This window comes from Elgaria multicarinata, chromosome 4 (assembly GCF_023053635.1).
Source record: "Elgaria multicarinata webbii isolate HBS135686 ecotype San Diego chromosome 4, rElgMul1.1.pri, whole genome shotgun sequence".
NCBI classification, from domain to species: Eukaryota; Metazoa; Chordata; class Lepidosauria; order Squamata; family Anguidae; genus Elgaria; species Elgaria multicarinata.
In genome coordinates this window covers 55,680,788-55,701,736 of record NC_086174.1, presented here as the reverse complement: position 1 = coordinate 55,701,736, position 20,949 = coordinate 55,680,788, and the positions used below count along the sequence as shown (strand labels likewise).

At 38.8% G+C, this 20,949-nt stretch overlaps 1 protein-coding gene across 1 annotated transcript in view; it reads right to left on the bottom strand.

Moving 5' to 3' along the window:
* Positions 1 to 1,261: 1,261 nt before the first annotated feature.
* CEP170 (centrosomal protein 170) overlaps positions 1,262 to 20,949 on the bottom strand; it is a 96,293-nt gene continuing 76,605 nt past the window's right edge. Inside the window, exons 15-19 of the mRNA XM_063124324.1 lie at positions 20,046 to 20,213; positions 17,842 to 17,930; positions 9,694 to 9,787; positions 6,325 to 6,376; positions 1,262 to 3,546 (exon numbers count right to left, since the gene is read on the bottom strand). Coding sequence (XP_062980394.1) covers positions 3,260 to 3,546; positions 6,325 to 6,376; positions 9,694 to 9,787; positions 17,842 to 17,930; positions 20,046 to 20,213 — 690 coding nt within the window. The 3' untranslated portion in view covers positions 1,262 to 3,259. The remainder of the gene's footprint in view (positions 3,547 to 6,324; positions 6,377 to 9,693; positions 9,788 to 17,841; positions 17,931 to 20,045; positions 20,214 to 20,949) is intronic.

The window sequence follows — 20,949 nt, the reverse complement described above, 5'->3', positions numbered from 1 at the left end:
TAATGTATACAGGTTTACATTTCCCAGGTTCACATAATGCATCCATTGCTGCTGAGAAACCTGGGAAATGAAGTTCCCATTGGTTCAAGGCCTTCCCCAGGCTTCTCAGAGACAATCAATGCCCTGCCTATCCAGGCTATAAAGATAACGCTGCTGCAAACCATCACCACAAGTCCTAGCTATTGTCCCCTCTCAGCAAGAGAAAGTTTGGAAAAGGAGGACCAGTGGGGAGTTCTTCTACGTCAGTGGTTCTCAACCTTCTTAATGCCGCGACCCTTTAATACAGTTCCTCATGTTGTGGTGACCCCCAACCATAAAATTATTTTCGTTCTTCTCTACACAATCCATTGTCATGGGATGGTTTGCTAATGAAAATAATACATAACAATAGCTTTAATAATACAAAAGATGATACAGGACATAGTTCAGTCAATACAGTTTCCTAAGACCATCGGAAATATGTGTTTTCCGATGGTCTTAGGCGACCCCTGTGAAAGGGTCATTCGACCCCCAAAGGGGTCCCGACCCACAGGTTGAGAACCGCTGTTCTAGGTATAACAACATAACAAACTAACCCCTTCCAAAAAAAAGCATAGGTTTTTCTGAGAAAACTCAGAAATACTGACCTAATTAGAAGCTGATCCTGAGGTGGGGTAGGGCTCTTGTACAGCACTAGCTGTAAGAAAGTCAGGTCTTTTCATCTAGATTTAGGTAATAAACTCAGTTACATTGGAATTGCTAAATTTTACTTTGTGTCCATAATATGTTGCCTTGTTTTACTTGCTGTACAATGAACAAAACCCAAAGAACTCTGAGCAAAGCTCTGCTCACACAAAGGGCTTTCCCAACTCTTCCTGTTGCAACCCTTTGCAGCTCCAAAAAATCGCTCCAGAGTGTTTGGAGATGTTCATAATACTGTGAGATGTAGGGCAATGGGCTACAGCTAGTTGGGAGGGGATCAGCAGAAATTCAGAAATCCCCAGTTTGCACTTGTGGAAGTGGCTTCTGCTTCTTAAAAGGTCTTTATTTGGATCCTGCCCAAAATAATTCTCCTCACCCCAATTAAAGCACTTGTTTACATGCAGGCTTGTATTTACTGCATGTACACTGTTTTTAGCTTCTACAGATCTCTGTATGAACCTATTACAGAAGTAAAGTGATTTATTATTTTTTGCACAAACATTGTCCAAACTGCAGGAAAACGGATTCTCAGACACAAACACACAGTACATTTAGGAAACATCCCTTCATAATTACTGAAGTTGATTCAAGACACATCATGAACACTGGTTCACACAGGTAATCACACATCAATATCAAATTATTGTATAAAGTTCCAGAAACACTTTATTTAAAAATGGAGCTGTAAATGCTTGTAACAACATACATAATAAATGTAACAAAAAATAAATAAGGAGTATGTGTCCATACAAATAAGAACATTGTAAATGCAAACATTTATTACAGAACACAAAGGGTGTAAACATCTGAAAAAACACAAAAAGAATTGTGTGAAGAGCCTAAATGGTTTTTTTCTCCATACACATTTTCCCATACTTGTGTGTTTGTGGTTCTTCTCCCAAGCACTGAAAAGAAAAGAAGGAATGAAGATGGCCAAAACCTTGTCACTGCTTTCAATATATTTTGTTGTACACCAGTTTAAACTTTGACTGCACCTGTAAACAAGTGTTTTCCTGGCCTCTGTTAATAGAGAGAGGTATACAGAGTTTGACAGGAGGCAGTTTTTAATTGTAAAGCAACAACATTGAATCCAATATACAACAGGATTATTGGGCTTTTTATTTTTATATCTCTACAAAAAATGTATATTTAATTGGTCAAACGTTGCAATAACTTCCAAAATCCTGTATAGTTTAAAAATGTACAGGAAAAAAGTATGTTAAACAAGTGACACATAAGATTATTGCTGAAATATTAAAGACCATTTCATAAAAGCGTCGAAGTTGTATTTGTAACCCTAATATATAGACTGATGCAAAAACATAAGAAAATTCCAGTTATTAGTTGCATTTAACAGACGTTCTTGAAATTACAGTGTTCTGGAAATACACAGTTGTTAACTTTTTATTATTACTTCCAAATGTTAAGTTACTGGGACAACTTTAAAGATAAATAGGCTTATATGGGATATTTTAATAGATTTGCTGTTAAGTAATATAAGCAAAAGGCCTATGTTAGCACTTGTCTTTCAGAAATTCTTATAAATGTATAAGACAGTCTTACTAGAGAGCCTCTACAGGAAAACAAGAGCAATTTGTATGTCTGGAGTCAGTCTATGGACCAGATTATTACTACACTACCTCCAAATTTTCTGAAGAAAATTTTACAACTCATGATCATCTCAAGGAGCACTTATAAATGTATTTTATGTTTGACCTTGGTGATACAACATGAGAAAAGTTTTCAAGCAATAGACTTACATAGCTATACATTTAAACTGGTTTCATAGTTCTGAACGTCTGGACAGAAGTGATATGACATTTACTTTTCATCAACATCAAGAAGACATATTGAACAGGATCAGCAACAGCCAAATGGATCCTTTTGAAAAGGGGACTCACACCACTGTGTCTTTTAAGGGATTGTTATGACCTCTTTTCTAAGTACAAAATGATTAGCCCCTTTGGATGTTGATATGTTCATCTTCCACTCTAGCAAATTCTTAGTGCAAACATAATATTTGAGCTTTGTAAACTCCAAGACAATGTACATAGCAATGAAGCTATATAAATCACAATGGTTTGAAATCTTTAGTATGCAACAATGGATGTATTGGAAAACTTGCTTTTCCTTGTATTGTAGTGTCACATGGTATTAAAATGCAATATGCCTTAATTTAGATCCCTTTATTCAGAATCAAATTTAAGTGATCGGTCATTTTATACAAATTTAAGTAAACAGGCTCAATTACAGATCAGCTTGGCACAGGAGATTTAGAAGCTTAATAGTGATGCACTTTCACCTGCTTGCAGTCTGCTTAAATTAATTAAACTATGGAGGAAACGATTCAAAGTAAGTGCTTGGAAAGCCCATAAAATTACCACAAACTGCATTTCTATGTCAGTACCAATGTTTACCTTAATGAGTCAAGTGGTGTGTGACATCAAAAACATCACAGTTAAGTAGTTGGTATAATAAAGCAATGGCAATTTTACCAAGCTTTTTAACTCTTTGAACAATGGTATGACTCTCATTAAATTCTGCACATTCAATATTAAAGGTACTGTTAACATTTATATCATTCACGCAAAGTTGGATCTTCCTCTTCTCCATCTGGATTGAACCTATTAAAATGTATACTGAAATCATGCTCAGATTCAACATTGCCAAGTTCACTTGAAGCAGAGGCGATGGCTGGTCGAACAGCCCTTGCTTCTGGCTGACAATTTGACTGTATCTGAGGATGGGCACTTTGAGAAACAGGGCTGGGCTTCTGTTTAGGTTGAGTTGCCTGGACAGGGGCAGCGAATCCCAAATTGCTCAGAGCATCCAATGTTCCGTCAGGGTCAATCATTGAATTTATCACTGAACAAAGAGGAAGAGAAGTTGGCAAAAAATCAGTATCAGGATTTGTTAACTGTCAAAATTATTCGAATATTATTCAACCTTTTAATTTTATTTTCATCTCCATCTCTTCTTAAAATGCTGAGGACACCTTTTATGAACAGCTTCATAACATACCTGCTGAATTTTCCATAATCTGAATCAATATATTTTCATGGTTCATAGTAAGAAACAGAATAGTCTTTAATAAGGAATGACTGAGGAACAGATGTAGAGTCCTCTCATGGGATTGTGTCAAATTAGATGTTGTGTAGTGCCTGCTCATTTGGAAGCACCAAAATGGTGCTGTGTTAGAACTTGTCACCTCAGTGAGAAGGCAAGACTGTATGCTCAGTGAAAGAAAACACCTTTGAATAGCTCCTCTTTAGTCAGCAAAGGTCACACCTGCAAAAGGCTTTTTCAGAGACTGAATGAACTTAAGAATTACATCAATCCTCCACCTATACACACAACAACTATTTATTTACTTGATTTATACCCCACATTTCTACCAGAAAAAAACGTGGCACTCAAGGGACAATGCTTGGAGATGTTTTGCTTGCTGTCTGCACAATCCTCAGCCTAATGGTGATGCCAGTTTGTCCCATACAACACTGTACCTTTTTCAGAGAACTAATCTTGTACTATGTTCTTGAGACCATATAAAATGAATTAATATTCTTGAGATAGAGTCATTTAAAGCTGCTAGACACATTTTGCAAGCCTGTTTAGTTCCCTGAATGGTCATGGTCCTGCTTAAATAAAATGTCCAGGCTCTGCACACTTCTGATTTGGGTGATGAGCCCCAAAGTGACAAAACAGAAAAATTAACTCCTGAAAACTGTGAAAAGGGTGTTGGAAGATAAAGGTGAGGGCATATGAAAATGTTACGATATTGTAACGATCTGTCAGGGATGCTTTAGGGCGGATTCCTGCATTGAGCAGGGGGTTGGACTCAATGGCCTTGTAGGCCCCTTCCAACTCTGCTATTCTATGATTCTACGAGTCTACTGCCACCTTAGAACCCTTTCATAAGTTGTATAGTAATTAAGAAAAAGGTCATGGGGGTAAGAATCCACCAAGTGATTCCATTCAAGTGTGCAAAATAGCAGTGGATGCTAGTAGTTCTGATGTTGGTGGGGCAGTGAATCCACTCTGGGTTTCAGTCAGAACTCTAAAGGAGCTATTAACACCTTGGATAGCTTCTGTAGAGTTCTGACTGGTTCTGATGGAAATTTGGTGTGGATTCATCACTCCACTGACATCAGAGCTACCAGCCTCTACTGCAAAATAGAATGATGAAGTCCAAAGCAAGGCTGGAACTTTTTCATGGTATCTTCATCTGATCTGAAAATCACAGAAGTCTGGGCTGGCAAAAGATAGAAAAGTACTTCTGCCCTAGGTTCCTCTGTATTGTTCATAGCTCTTGAGAAAGCAGTGGAAATACTTACAGGGGGAGACGGGGACAGATGCAATTCATGCTATCCACTCCCTGTGCTAATCAGAAACCTGAAGAAAAAGATGTCTTGATTGATCTACAGAGTGCTGCATCAGCTGCCAGGAGTATTTCGGTTTCAGATGCATTATCCACTTCAGCAGCAGAACAACGTTCTTGAGAATTCTAAAGATTGGCATTTTTATCTCTGAAGTAGGACCAAGTTGAGATCTTATTTTCTGTATGAAGACTACTCTAACAGATGCAACGTGGTAATGGAAGCTTAGAGAGCCACCAGATCTACTTAGTTAAACAACTTTCAGTAGGTCCTCTTCAGGAATTTATTGGATCATGCCCATAGAAAGGAGTGAGATTTTAGAAGAATGTAAATGCAGAATGTAGATTTAGGCAAAATTTTCAGGTAGATGCAAAAAGATTTCCCCCCAGGAAATTTCACACCTGGAGAACAGAATGTGGAACTAACACCTTCTGGATCTGCAAGCACTTGGATCCTCAATGGACTGTAAAGCAGGAAGACTGTGTTCATCTTCCCCACTGTTCCACGTTGCACTCTGGATGCACAATGGATCTCTTGGAAGTGGCTAATCAACGTTTTCAATGCCATCTTTTTTTCTTGAAATATTGCCATCTATAACAAATCCTATGAAGAACGAAACCTAAGCAGCAGACAACCTGGTCCTATTACTTCTAGGTTCAGAAAGTGGCGGCTTGTAATGATTTTGCTCATGACAGCAAGACTTTGGTAGATCCTGGGTCTCCGATTATTAAAGAAGCAAGGAAGAGTAGTGGAATTCCCTTCATTTCTCATATCAACACACTCCCTGTCAGCTGCTGGAGAAGGCAGCTGCTTACTGAACAGTCATATAGGCCCTTTCTACACCTAAGGGTTATCCCAGGAAAATGGAGGGTCATCCCTGCCTGCTCCTGGGATCCCCTGTGTGGCATCTGGATGCACAGGGATGATCCCGGGATATAGGGCTGGTGTAGGCATGCCCATATTGTGAGATACACTATTTGCATAGTGGAGGCAAGCACATGATGGGTATCCTGTTATAACTTTCCTTGGTATGGAGAAATAGAAACAGCTACTCCTGCATAGAATAGGAGGAATTACCTACTGCTGACTCTTGTCTTGTAATTGAAACCAAATATTATTTCTATTTTCCCCCACAACTATTTTTCTATGCCCTCTATAACTTTTAATTACAATTAGGATTGCATTCCTGACACTATGATAGTTATTCTGAAGACCTTCACTTTAGCAACATAGGTGCTAATTCAATAATATATTCAATAATAAATACCTTGAAGCTGTTTCTCAACTCTCTTCAGTTCTTGCAATATTGATGATATTTCCTGAGGGCCAAATTTTTAGCGATTATTAGCTTTCATTAAGGAGGGAAAATCCACATTTCATCACTGTATGTTAATAATAATAATAATAATAATAATAATAATAATAATTTATATCATTTTTATACAGTCCAATAGCCAAGGCTAACATCTGGTAAATTTATTGAAAATGAAGAGAAATTGCTCATAGTGCCTTTAAAAATTATTATTATTATTATTATTATTATTATTATTATTATTATTATTATTATTGTTATCATTGTCATAATTTCAATACATTTACAAAGCTCTCCGGCTAGTTTACAAGAGATTAAAACTTTTAAAATAGAATGGAAAATATAATAACCGTTTACATTAAAAAAAACACCACAAATTTAAATAATCAACAATAAAAATCCCAAGATCCATTAAAAAGCCTTATCGTATGCTGTCAAATGCCTACAGTAGAGTAAATTCTTAACCTGGCACATACACACACAAAATACACTGTTGTTTCCAGTCAGAGCTCACTGGGAAGAGTGTTACGCATTTGGGAGTCTCATCCATGAGTGTCTGGAGCTGGTTGGCAACCACCCACTCAAGGGCATTATGCAGGAAAGGTGCATTTGCCACCAGCCTAAAGCTGTTGAGATTTTCCAGGTCCAGGGAGTATTTCTTAAGGTCTCACTGCTGCCTCTTTCAGGTGACTTTGGATCTCCCCCTCTCACAAGGAGGCATTAATCCCCTCCCTGGCCCAGCCTGCTGTTCCTTTCATGCCAGCTTTTATAAGCCAAGGTGGTTGCATGAACCTGTCCAAGCACCTTGACATCTTTAAGCTGTACCAACTGAAACTCATCAAGCCTGAGCTCTGGGTACCTCACCTGATTCACCAACTATCACGCTGGAGTCTAAGTCCTGATAATGCAAGATAATATGTTTGGAAGTACCTTGCAAACCTATTATAGTGGGCCTCTGATGGATCCACAGGGTCATAAGAACACAAGAAGTGCCCTGCTGGATCAGACCAGGGGTCCATCTAGTCCAGCACTCTGTTCACACAGTGGCCAGGGACCAACAAGCAGGACATGGTGCAACAGCACCCTCCCACCCATGTTCCCCAGCAACTGGTGTATATAGGCTTACTACCTCGGATACTGGAGATAGCACACAATCATCAGGGCTAGCAGCCATTGATTACCTTTGCCTCCAGGAATTTATCCAACCCCCTTTTGAAGCCATCCAGATTGGTGGCCATCACTACATCTTGTGGTAGTGAGTTCCATAATTTAACTATGTGCCGTGTGAAGAAGTACTTCCTTTTATTTGTCTTGGATCTCCCACCAATCAGTTTCATGGAATGACCCCAGGTTCTAGTATTTTGAGAGAGGGAGAAAAATATCTCCCTGTCCACATTCTCCAAACCATGTATAATTTTGTAAACCTCTATCATGTCTTCCCTTAGTTTCTTTTTTTCCAAGCCAAACAATCCCAGTTGATGTAACCTTCCCTTGTAGGGGAGATGCTCCAGCCCCTTAATAATTTTAGTTGCCCTTTTCTGCACTTTTTTCCAGCTCTATAATATCCTTTTTTAGGTGTGGTGACCAGAACTGTACACAGTATTCTAGGTGTGGTCGCACCATCGATTTAAAGGGCAGTACGATACTGGCCGTTTTATTCTCAATTCCTTTTCTTATAATGCCTAACATGGAGTTTGCCTTCTTTACAGCAGCTGCACACTGGGTGGATATTTTCATCGAGTTGTCCACCACAATCCCAAGATTGCAGTGGCCAGCTCAAATTCCATTAGGTTATTCTTGGAAGTTGGTGTTTTTTGCCCCAACGTGCATCACCTTGCACTTGCTTACATTGGTCCTTAGGGTAAGCAGGTAATAAGGCCCAGACAAACCTGAAAAGCTCCTCTGGATGCACATAAAGGATACAATAGAGGCAGAGAGATATTGTTTTGTTTGCCACCTTCACTGCCCCTAAATATCCCTGAGCATAGGCACACAACAGAGTTTGATTGCATCCACTAGAAGTTTTTCTCCATCTGCACTATTTTGTTTCATTGCTCTCAATTCTGGAAAATCTTGTGGTGCCATACGAGCTCTATTCTGGAGAGGTGCTCAGGAGCAATCATGTCAACTGCCTGGGTGATTTCCACAATCCACAGATCGACCAGGGTTTGATAGGCAAACCAGCCATGTCAGATAGAACACCCCAGAGAGCTCTCTGGAAACTAGCTGGATCCATTAGCCTCTGAGACAGACCACCTTAATGGGTCCCCAACCCTCGCAGAAGAGAACAGCTGCTGTAAATCTAAACCACAACAGGAGGTGATCCAGCCATGACAAAGGAACCAGTTCAAAGTCCTCCAACTTCACATCACCATGTGCTTTAAAGTTCCATACGTACATATCTTTAGAGGGGAGAATTTGAAGGGTTAAATGTAGCCTATCCAGTGGAATTTTAAGATGTTTTTAGAATGTTTTAGGATGTTTTTAACAATGTATATTATGTTTTAATTCAGTTTTATGTATTTTATCGTTTACTGTTGTTCCCCGCCTTGATCAGAATGGAGAGGCGGGTAAGAAATAAATTTATTATTACTATTATTATTAATTTACTTTGGGGAAATCTCATGGCTTTTAGAATAGTTTATCTCCATGCAGACTGAACAGATGTCAGACAAGACAAGGGAGATCAGGATTGCCCATACTGTATGTTTTTCAGGTTAAAAGCAACTGCAGTACCGCCTTGAATTAGACTGGAGCAATGCCAGTGGGGGAGCATGGTCACTCCTTCCCCCCTGCTTCATTTCTCCTTCCTCCTCTCTCCCAGCATCACAGCCCTAATCCAATTCAGGGATGGTGTCCTTGCTTTTACCTTTAAAGCACCCCATTGGTGATCCTGATCATGGATCTCCTATGTCACATCTAGATTGACGCTTGCATGGATCCTTCCCCCTGTCATTATTCCCCAAGTTGACTCTTAATGGGAGACCCCTCTTGACTGAACACTGGCTTTGGGAAGCCTGCTTGATTTTCAGCTCTACACAGCTGTGGAAACTGCTTTCACCCAAATTCAGGAAAATATGTCCCAATGTGTTCAGCATTAAATAAAATTATGATAAGCAACAAAATGAAATTAAGGGAGCAAGCCTATGCATGTTTCTTCTGTCTAAACATTCACAGGATTGCACTAAAAGTTACTTTTCATTGTAGCTTACTATAAAAATCAACTTTTAATGTGAGATATTCTTTAGAGCTTTAACAACAATTGTGGCCCCTTTGCCTTTTTCAACATGCCTATGTGACAGTGAAAAATATTATTTATCATACCATGCTTGAAGTTTTCACAATAGGGATATCACTTTCAGCTCGTAGTTTCTTTTCAATGTCTTCCCAATTCCGATCTTTGTCCTTAAATAATATTCTATAGCCAAAATGCACAAAATGGTGATATGAGCCTTATCATATAAATGCTTATATGAATCATATAGTTCAAACTAATGACAGGTATAAAATTCTAACTAAATGCTGTTCAAACTAATGTCAGGTATCTGCAGTAGTGTGACAAACATATATTGTTCTTGTCTTTACATTGTTCTTGTCTTTACTTGAAAAATACAAAGCATTTTTTACTCTATCATAATTTTCTTTTGAGAGCGCACACGCACACGGAGATATATCTAAAAAATCAAAATGGTTTCCTGACTTAGCAGTGACACCCCTACAGGTGTAGGGGCTGTATTTCCTACACCTTTAAGAAATGAAAGATGGAAATATTGGCAAGGTGAAAAGGGAAATTTCTCTTTTGAACCTTCAGAGACCGATGCACACAGGACTTTAGAGTAGTAAGGTTGGATTTTAGTAGTAGTAGTATCATTTTTATATAAAATGTTCTATGTTCAGTGTTCTATAATAATTTCATAATTTTATTACCCATAATAATTTCATTTCACCCTGTTCATTCAGTGCCTGTGGTGAAATCTGCAACAGAAGTCTTTTGGAAATAAGTATACACAAGTGGGTTATGAAAAACAACAAAATATCTGTCAAAGTTGTATGCTGAAAATAGATTTTTCTAAGTTATGTGTGTATTGGAAACTAATTCTTTCAAACAAAAGCCGTAAAATATTCCTTCGTGCCATTCAGATGCAATTTAACTGTTTGGTAAATTTGATCTTGCCAGTGAATTCTCTCTCTATCCTATCACAAAAAAAATAGTAGAGAGGGATAAATAGTGACAGAGCCTTTGGTTCCAGAGGAATCATTTCTCCTTTCTTCACAAAAACGAGTCTAAAATCTGACAGAAAACAAACTCAAGAATGTCTGCAGCATTGTGCTTTTTCACTATGCACAGTTGTAAGGAGGCATGATAATGACATCCCTCTGTATGTGTTTTTTTAAATATATAGTTTAGGATTGTACAATACAGCAGACCATATTATTTGTCTGTGCAGGGAACTTGTAAGAAGTTCACAGATAAGAACAAGTTTTATGTTTTAACTCTCTCTCAAGCTAACTGGAAGAAGCAAGAGCACCCCTATAGATGCATAATCTTGAGATGGCCTTACTTACAGGCAAATGCCTAAGTGGGCAGCGAAAATCAAACCAAAGTTAACTTTCATGGGCAACCAAGCCCCTCTTATCATAAAGCAAGGACTGGCCACTGCCTAGCTGCTCAATTCCTACTTTACCTCAGTCTTCTCCCAAAAGCGGGTCTATGACCCCCCTGGAGAAATTGAAGCAGAAGTTGAGGGGGCAGGATTGCAATTTGAGATTGATAAACAAATGGTCAAAGAACACCTAATTTCCTTGAATGAGTTCAAATCTCCAGGGCCCAATGAACTGCATTCTAGAGTAATAAAGTAGCTAGCGGAAGAACTCTCAGAACCTTTGTCTATTATCTTTGCAAAATCATGGAAGACGGGTGAGGTGCCGGACGACTGGAGGAGGGCTAACGTTGTCCCTATCTTCAAAAAGGGCAAAAAGGAGGAACCTGGGAACTACAGACCAGTCAGTCTGACATCCATCCCTGGGAAAATTCTGGAGCAGATTATAAAGAAGTCAATCTGTAAACACCTTGAAATCAATGCAGTGATTATTAGAAGCCAACATGGATTTGTCAGGAACAAATCCTGTCAGACTAATTTGATCTCATTTTTTGATAAGGTAACCTCCCTTGTGGACTGTGGGAATGCTGTGGACGTCTTATATCTTGACTTCAGCAAAGCTTTTGACAAAGTACAACATGACATTCTGATTAACAAACTAGCTAAAAGTGGGCTAGATGGAACAACTATTAGGTGGATTCACAGTTGGCTACAGAATCGGACTCAAAGAGTACTTATCAATGGAACCCTCACAAACTGGGGAGAGGCAACGAGTGGGGTACCGCAGGGCTCAGTCCTGGGCCCAGTGCTCTTCAACATTTTTATTAATGTTTTGGACGAGGAGGTGCAGGGAACGCTTATCAAATTTGCAGATGACACAAAATTGGGTGGGATAGCTAATACAATTCAAGAAGGACGCAGACAAGCTGGAGCGTGTTCAGAGGAGGGCAACCAGGATGATCAGGGGTCTGGAAACAAAGCCCTATGAAGAGAGACTGAAAGAACTGGGCATGTTTATCCTGGAGAAGAGAAGATTGAGGGGAGACATGATAGCACTCTTCAAATATTTAAAAGGTTGTCACACAGAGGAGGGCCAGGATCTCTTCTCGATCCTCCCAGAGTGCAGGACACGGAATAACGGGCTCAAGTTAAAGGAAGCTAGATTCCAGCTGGACATCAGGAAAAACTTCCTGACTGTTAGAGCAGTATGACAATGGAATCAGTTGCCTGGTGAGGTTGTGGGCTCTCCCACACTAGAGGCCTTCAAGAGGCAGCTGGACAAGCATCTGTCAGGGATGCTTTAGGGTGGATTCCTGCATTGAGCAGGGGGTTGGACTCGATGGCCTTGTAGGCCCCTTCCAACTCTTGCTATTCTATGATTCTATGATTCTAGTTCCTCACCCATCAACGAGCTTTAGGCCCATGATAGGATTTCAGAGGAGTGAATCCCAGCAACCATTATCTTCTTGAAGAAGAAAAAACAAGTAAACAATTTATGCTTGGAATCCAAGGCATAGTCACTCAATTTAAGTCCTATCTATAACAGCTGGTGGCCAAAGAAAACCAAAGTCCAAATCGGTAGCACTGGGACAATGTTGGAGTAAAACTAATGATTTTCAAAAACTGTAGCAAAATATGCCACTTTGTGAACAAGAACAGAGTTTCAATGTCGTCTGAGCAGACCTTCACTTGGCAATGGTGCTTCCTTGGCTTCACCTCCCCCTGCATTCCATATAGGCCCCCAAATCTGCTCTAGAGGATCCCCCAACCCTCTAGAGTAGATTTTGAGGGTGCACAGTGGTTACAGGGGAGGGGGAATCCTTCCTGCCAGCAGCGTCACACACCTTTGGATTTCACCCTAGTAATGTTAGGGTATCTTGAGAAACAAACATAACTCCAGGATAAAGTTCTAGTTATGAATTAGGCATGACTTACTTGACAGAAACGATCATTTGGATATTCCAAGCGATCCAGGAAAATTGGATTAAAAACCCGTTCACAAGTTCCTGAATCATAACACTTTTCAAAAACATTCAACTCTAATGAATTAGTAGGAAATACTGTATGAGAATAGTCTTTTAAAAATTCTCGGGAAGAGTTTAGAGTTGCAGAATAAAAACTGAAAAAATGAAGTTTTTTTAAAAAACTCACCTGTAGTTAAGACGTACTAAAAAAAATAATTATCAAATACTAGCTGATTTACCTTTATTTATTTTTAATAAATGTGAAAAAACAACTCTACTCTGATCAATGTAGAAATTGATTTTGTTCAAATAGCATTTAAAAAATTAGTAATGGTAATAATTAAATGTCATGTTCACCTTTTATAACTTGCTGTAAAAATTAGTGAAAATGTGAGAACAATGGATAACGAATTCACATATACAGTGCCAGAAATTTTGGGGGGCATACGGAAATTTGTTCCTGCATTTACACTGGAACATAAGGAATATGTAGAACACCTTTCCTACTGTGGAATGTTCAGTTTCAAGGTGTCTTTTCCTAGGACTATATTACGTTTCAGATCTTTAGCTAACATAATGCTTTTGTTATTTCAGCCTTGTTGGTGGCATCTCCTTTTCGGAAAAGTTCTCTTATTTGCTTCTCCTACTTCTTTCAATTTCCATGTATGCAGGGGTGGCTTTTTCCAATGTATCCTTCTCAACTTACTAGAATATCTTAGGAAAAGGCCTTTTCAGTGGTGTTGCCCTGCTCTCCCAGCACCCACTCTGATGTCTTTTCAGCACTAGGAAAAGCCTTGTTTATTTTCATAATCTTTTTAACTTTTGTTGATCTATTTTATTTTCATTATTTTGATATTTTTATGGTGCTTTTATAGATCTGCCCTTTTTATCTTATTGTAATAGATTAGTTATTCTATGGTGTAATTGTAATCCATCCTTTTAATGTATTCGAAAGGCAGGGTATAAATCTAATAAATAAGTACATTCCAGTGAGATTATGAATGTTCACAAAAGTATTCAAGCCACAAGTTTTGGATTTCCCACCCAGTTATCTTCTCTACTGCACATGTCAGTATTTTTAAAACAACAACATTATATGGACTTAAAGAAAATTCTCAGATCATGTTTGTTTTCAGAAATCACATTGTATGCACAGATCTACTACCCATTCACACTGATGCATCACAGCTATGACTTTTACCAACCCTCCAAATATTCCTCCTGTTTTCACTTCCTTTTAGGCCTGTGTGCTGAACAAAGATTACAGCCTTCCAACTTTCTTAGATGTCCAGGAAGGACCTTCTACAGCTGAAAGACTTTCCTAGGCTTGAAATGCTTTTTAAGCCCTGTCCTATGTCATGTTTAAATTCTTTCAGCCGATTATGATACTGATCAAGGTAGGTAACACCTGCAGCCACCATTGCTAAATTACACATTTTTCTCCTGGGAAAATCATTCCCATGGTAAGTAGCAGGATCCTAGCATGTTTCTCAAGACAAACGTGTTGACTCTAGGGTTTGGAGGGATTCTTAGATTCTCAGTCCCATGTCTGTAATATCAGAATACTACTACTACTACTACTACTACTACCACCCTAACTTTCACAGTTGCAAGGTCAACAGATATAATGCATTTTGGAAAGGTTTCATGTTATTTTTATTTCCAGTAAACTATAGAGCATTTTAAAAATGTGTAGATAAGTTAATTGCTCAGTTCAGACAACATGTTAGTCAATGCAGTGTGAAAACTCCATTCAACAGTTGCGTTTTTAGGAGGTACTCCCCAAACAACATGTTCTAATTCCACCGTTGTGTGACTGTGGGCTACCATGGAGTTGAGTAAAACCCATCACGATGTTTGATTGACAGTTCCTCCACCCTCTCTCCTCCCCCGATCCTCCCAATAGTATCCTATCATCCATTGCTGCAAAAAACAGAACAAACAAACAAACAAACCCGGCAGCTCTCCTAGAGTAGCACTTGATCCTTTTGCCACTCTTGCCAGGAAACTCTGTAGTCAGTGGGAAAAGTCAACTCAATCTAATAGAAAACTCCACGGAGCCTGCCACACGACACAACGGTTGTGCAGGAATTCTCCTCTGCACAATGTGAATATTCTGTGTGGAGTGTTTTCCCAAAAAACTCCACCGTTGCATGAAGTTTTCCTTCCAGACAACACATTTCTCAATGGTGGTGTAAAACATCCACTGCGGAGTTCTAAAACCACCGTTGAGAAACGTGTTGTCTGAACTGAGCCAATGTTTAGTATTTCAGAGGAGGAGGAGGGAGTGGATATAACCAAAAGAACCCCCAGTGTTAATGCAGAAATATAGGGAGACAGGTGTGAAAAACGAATTGAGAGAATAGTACATTTGGTGATGAAGATGATAAAGGAAAACAAAATATTCTATTATAGTAGGTGCCTGGAAGAAAAAATGGCATTATACGTTTTCTTCAAATTTCCAAATGGAATCAGGTGGAAGATTAAGATAAATCCTCTTTATATATGTTTTCTCTTGCTAATTATTGCCCTAATTCTTTGCTGCCATTCGTGTCAAAAGTCTTGGAACGAGTGGTTTATTCCTGGTGTCTTCATTTTCTTTCTAGTTCTTCGGCCTTGGATCCTTTTCAGTCTGGCTTCCGTTCTCTGCATTCTACTGAGACAGCTCTTATTAAGATTACCAATGATCTTCTTATCGCCAAATCTAAAGGCCTGTTTTCGGTTCTTATTCTTTTAGATCCTACTGCAGCCTTTGATATGGTTGATCATGGCCTCCTATTGGCTACCCTACGTGACCTTGGATTCTGCGAATCTGTCTATGACTGGTTTGCCTCCTATCTTGCAGGTCGCTCGTTTAGCATGTGTGCTAATGGCCACTCATCTTCTTTTCCCATTCAAGTTGGGGTGCCACAGGGCTCAATACATGGCCCTTTGTTGTTCTCTTTATACATGATATCTTTAGGTAATCTTATTTGTTCTCATGGCCTCCAATATCATCTGTATGCAGACAATACACAATTGTATCTCTCTTCTCCCAAACTTTCTTCTGACGTTCAGGCTAGGATCTCAACCTGTTTGTCTGACATCTCAGCCTGGATGCTTCAGTGTCGCTTAAAACTAAACATGGCAAAAACAGTATTGTTTGTCTTCTCTCCTAAACCATCCCCTCGCTCTTCATTCTTCGTTACAGTTAATAATGTCACACTTTATCCAGTGGAAGAAGCTCATAGTCTTGGCTTCATATTTGATTCTTCACTTTCCTTCTCCTCACATGTCGAGGCTGAAGCCATGTCCTGCCACTTTTTCCTATATAACATTGCTAGGATCCGTCCATTCTTATCTGTATCTTCTGCTAAGACTCTTGTACACGCTTTGGTTATCTCCCGTTTGGACTTTTGTAATCTTCTCTTGACTGGTCTTCCTTCTGTTCATCTTTCCTCTTTGGTCTCTCTTTACCATTCTGCAGCCAAGATTATTTTCTTGGCTCATCGCTTTGATCATGTTTCTCCTTTGTTGAAATCTCTCCAACGGTTTTCAATTCCTTATAGAATTCAATATAAGCTTCTTTTGCTGACATTTAAAGCGTGCCATGGTCTTGCACCTTCTTATCTCTCCTCTCTCATTTCATTCTACCCTCCCACTCGTATCCTCTGTTCTTCAAATTCTATGTTGCTCTCCCGCCCAAGAGTTTCTACTCTAGGAGAGCTTCGCCCGTTCTCTTTGACTGCCCCGTTTGCTTGGAATACTCTTCCAGAGAATCTACGGACTACGAGTTCCATCTTAGATTTTAAAATGCATTTGAAAACTCATCTGTTTTCATAGCTTTTGGTATTTTAGCCTGATTTACTGTTCTCATTGCTATGATTATTCCTTTATTTCTGTTTTGTGTAACCCCTTCCCCCCTTCATATGTTTTAATGTGATTTTAGACTGTAAGCCTCTAGGCAGGGTATTGCTGTTTTATTTGTATATTCTGTACAGCACCAAGTACATTGTTGGTGCTATATAAATAAATAAACAAATAATGGTAATAATAATAATAAACATTAGTCCATAACTTGAGCAACGTGCAGTTGTGTTATTTATCGCAGAGAAGTTATTATTGTTGCACTGCAAAGTGACAGGTCTAATTAAAAACACAGATGTTAGAAAAGCAGGAAAATTCTAAATTCTTTCCCTCACATTCACTTATTTCCTAACTACTGGTACATTTTAATTCAGCTTTAGTCTAGTAAAATCTGAATTTAAAAAAATCTATTTCAAAGCAGCATTTTGGTACAGCCAATGGTGCACATGTGACCAGTTTGAGCTTGTTCTGATGAACTTTTCAGCTGTCTGCATGTAGAAGGGAAGCAGGACTTCCCCAAGTACTTGTCCTGCTTCTAGCCTTTACAATTGCATAGGGTGCAATTGGGGGAAAAAATCTAGTATTCATAAACTCAAACTCCACAATTATATCCCACACAAAATCGGTAAATCAACTATGCAATTTGAGCGTATGCATGATTTTTGTGTGTGTGTGGATATTTTTGCATATAGGTGCTTTGCAAATTAGACACCTCAATGTGCCTTTATCATTAGAGCTAAACAGTTTTTAAGATTCAAGTACTTTACTGGTCACTGCACTGATGACAAGAAGGGTATTTAAAGACTGCAGAAAGACATTCAGTGTATTTCATTGTATGCTCTCCCCCTTTCCCCACTAAAGGCGTTCTTTCAAATACCTATTTTAATAAAATATGCAAGTTAACAGTAATAAAAAAGACAAGCAGGGTCAATCTGTTTCTATTAAAGTAAACAGAAGATTTCCCACTACTTTTAGTAGGACATGACTGCAGTAAAAGTGAACACCAACTTTCTAATAACAGTTTTTACCAGAACATTTAATTAATGAGGCGCACATGTTACCTGATTTTACCGGCTGTTTTATCTATAGATTGTCGAATTTTCCGGGAAAACTGGAAGACTGAGGACAACAGCAAGGTATCTCCCATAACCTGAAATATTTTGAAAAGACAACTTTTCACTGAAATAATACAGTTCCTAAATTACCTTCTAATAATCACATGAGCTTTTTCTCTCCATATGATTATTCCAATGTAACTCCACTTAAGCTGGAATCACATGTATCTTGACTCGTGTAACACATTACATATTAAAATTATCATAAGTATCTTTGGAAAACTTTACCACAATTTAAAAATACATACATAAAATAGATAAACTTGCTCCAAGCTGACTCTAATCATACCTGGTAGCAGATAAAAAAAAAATTTTGACTTGACTGACTGGTAACTACATCACTTATTTTATCAACTTCTTGTTAATATTATCATCACACCTGACTTTGTAAAACCAGGGGCTTTACAAAGAATATACCTAAGCAGTTAAAATGAGAATTGGAAGTATTATGATTCAACAAGTGAAGGATCTATTCCGTGAGCTGCAGAAATAAACTTTTGTAATCAAACTGTGTGGCTCTCAATATGGAAAGAATTAGAGAACATGGCCAATAGCAGAAAATAAACAGATACCAAATATAATGGAATTCCTGCAGTTTTAACATAGCTTTTGTAGTGACATGATTTTCACTTCTGTGCAATGCTAGATATGTATGTAGCACATTAGTAGCTAAAGGTCAATTTATTCCCTTTTATGTCCCAAGCACAATAGCCTGGATTCAACAGTTTCCAATTTCTGCCAGTTTCTAACGAATTTCTGAAGAGACTCCCTGACCCTCAATTGTAGCTTTTCAGAGGAGCAGAAGCCTGCAGTGAGAAGGTAGTAGAAGGAGAGCCCCATTCTGTAAGCAGAACTCAAGATTCATAGGATCCACTTTGAATAATCATCAATTGTTGCCTTCAGCCTAATAATAGTAGGAATTGATGCTAAAACACAACCATGATCTTATGATACTTTTTGTTCTGATTTCTCATAATAAAAAAACTTTGGAAGATGAGATTTGTAATAAAAGAAATACTATGAGAAAAATACAGTAATAATAGGTTTGATTTTATTGGATGCTGAGAAAAATATTTCAGGATATTCTTGTTAATGATGTGGTCTTTCCTTTGTTCTTAAAGTACATTTCCTAGTTTCCACTGATGGGCCACGCAAGAGCCTCTAAACTTTCCCATGTGACAGTAGGCGTATTTGTTTGCAATTTTCATAGTTTGACCTTAAAAGAGAAACCCCAAACAAAAGCAAAATGACGAATCAGGGCAGCTTTGAAAAAATCAAGGCAAACATCGAGTATATTTGTACAGAATTTGTACAGTTAGATCAAACTGTGCTTCAGTTCCAGAACAGTCCAGAGAAATCCTGCGATGGGACACCATGGCTTCCTGCTATCCAGTGTTCTTCACTGCAAAACCCAAGGGCCACTGGTGGCTTCTAATCACCTCAACTGAGGCTCTCTGCCTCTTTCTTTCACTCTCTCTGTCTTTGCAGTCGTTGTTCACTCTCTGCAGAAGCTGTCCAGTTTTGTCTTGTTTGCTTTGGTGGTGGGCTGGTGTCCGTATCTACCAGAGGAGATTTTGGCAGTGAGGAGTCAGGAGACCTGCCCCTTGTCACATGTAAGTGGCTGAGTAGGGGGAAGAGGAGAATGCAGGAGCAATAAGCCAATTGGTTGTGGTAGGGGAGAAGCCCAAGACACAAAGAGCAATGTGGTTGGTTAGCTGCGGTGATGGAGGTGGAGGGGAAATTGAATTCGCACTGGCGCAGTGCCTGGAGGAAAAGCAGCTCCTGCTTGAAGAATGGTGGAGATCACTGTGTTATGCGAATGAGCTGTGGTGAGCCTCAGTCTTGTGCACTTCCCCTCCCTTTTAATCCTCTGTGATGTGCCATAATGGGAAGGTATTCAAACTGCATATTGTTTTTCTTTAGCCTTTTGCTCTCTGCCTTATCAGCTCACAGCTCTAACCCACTAGAAGTGTCTATGGGATTAAAAAAAAGAGAGCAAGCGAGCAACAATGGGATCCAGAATGGAATATTCACTTCCCATGCCTCTTGTAGCAATGGTAGAGGCAGTCAACACCTCAATCATTTGGCACTGAAAGAAAGAGTTATTGGCTCCCTAGGTTTTCACTCAGGTCTTCATGGTAGATACTTACTTCATCCCGACTCCAGGTTCGACGACGTGTAATTGTGGGGGGCTCGGGTATATCTGCTGGCTGTGGTTTGGGATCATTAGGCCGAGTATTCCCATCTGGTGTTTTAGCATTTACTACTGGAGGAATCTTCCTGAAGTTTAGACTTTCATCAAATACACGGTCAACTAGCTGAAAAAGAAATATATATATGAATATAATTAGAGACAAAGCTTCATTGTATAAGACCAGCTGGAGACACAATATGAGCCCCATCAGTTCAGATGTTTTCTCTCTATGAAAGCAAAGAAGGTGACAAATAACTGGGGAATTCCATTCCCTTGTGTATCAGAAAACAAAATATTTAATTAAGATTTAATTTTCAAGGTACACGATTAGGTATTTGGTTACAAATGGTGCAGTGGTAGGTACAGTACTATTTAAGTATTCTACAGTTTATGTTACTGCTGAACAAAAGAGAGGGGATTCACATTTATTTAGTAAAGTTGTAAGTCAACATTATCTAACTCAGAGAAAATGCATATTTACATTAGCAGAGGCTTAGTAAGCACAGCTGGGAAACAATAAAAAAAACCAACATGAAAGTAAAAATTGCACTGCAAATACTATGGTATGTGCCTTTTTCTAATGGTTATATCCTTTTACTCACAAAAAAATGTACACAAAACATAATGTTGTTAACTATGTCTCATATACAAGAAGTTGAAATAAATCAAGAGGGACAACAGATGAAATAAAAATATTCAGGGTTGGCACGACAGGGTTGTTTTGATTAGATAAATTCCTGGGTTTTAATGCTTCTGACCACTCATCCATTCTGGCTGGCAGGAAGGGAGGATTATTATTTTTTTGCCAATCCTCCCAGCTCTCTGTAGCTTCCAGCCACTTCCCACCACTTTTTCCAGCA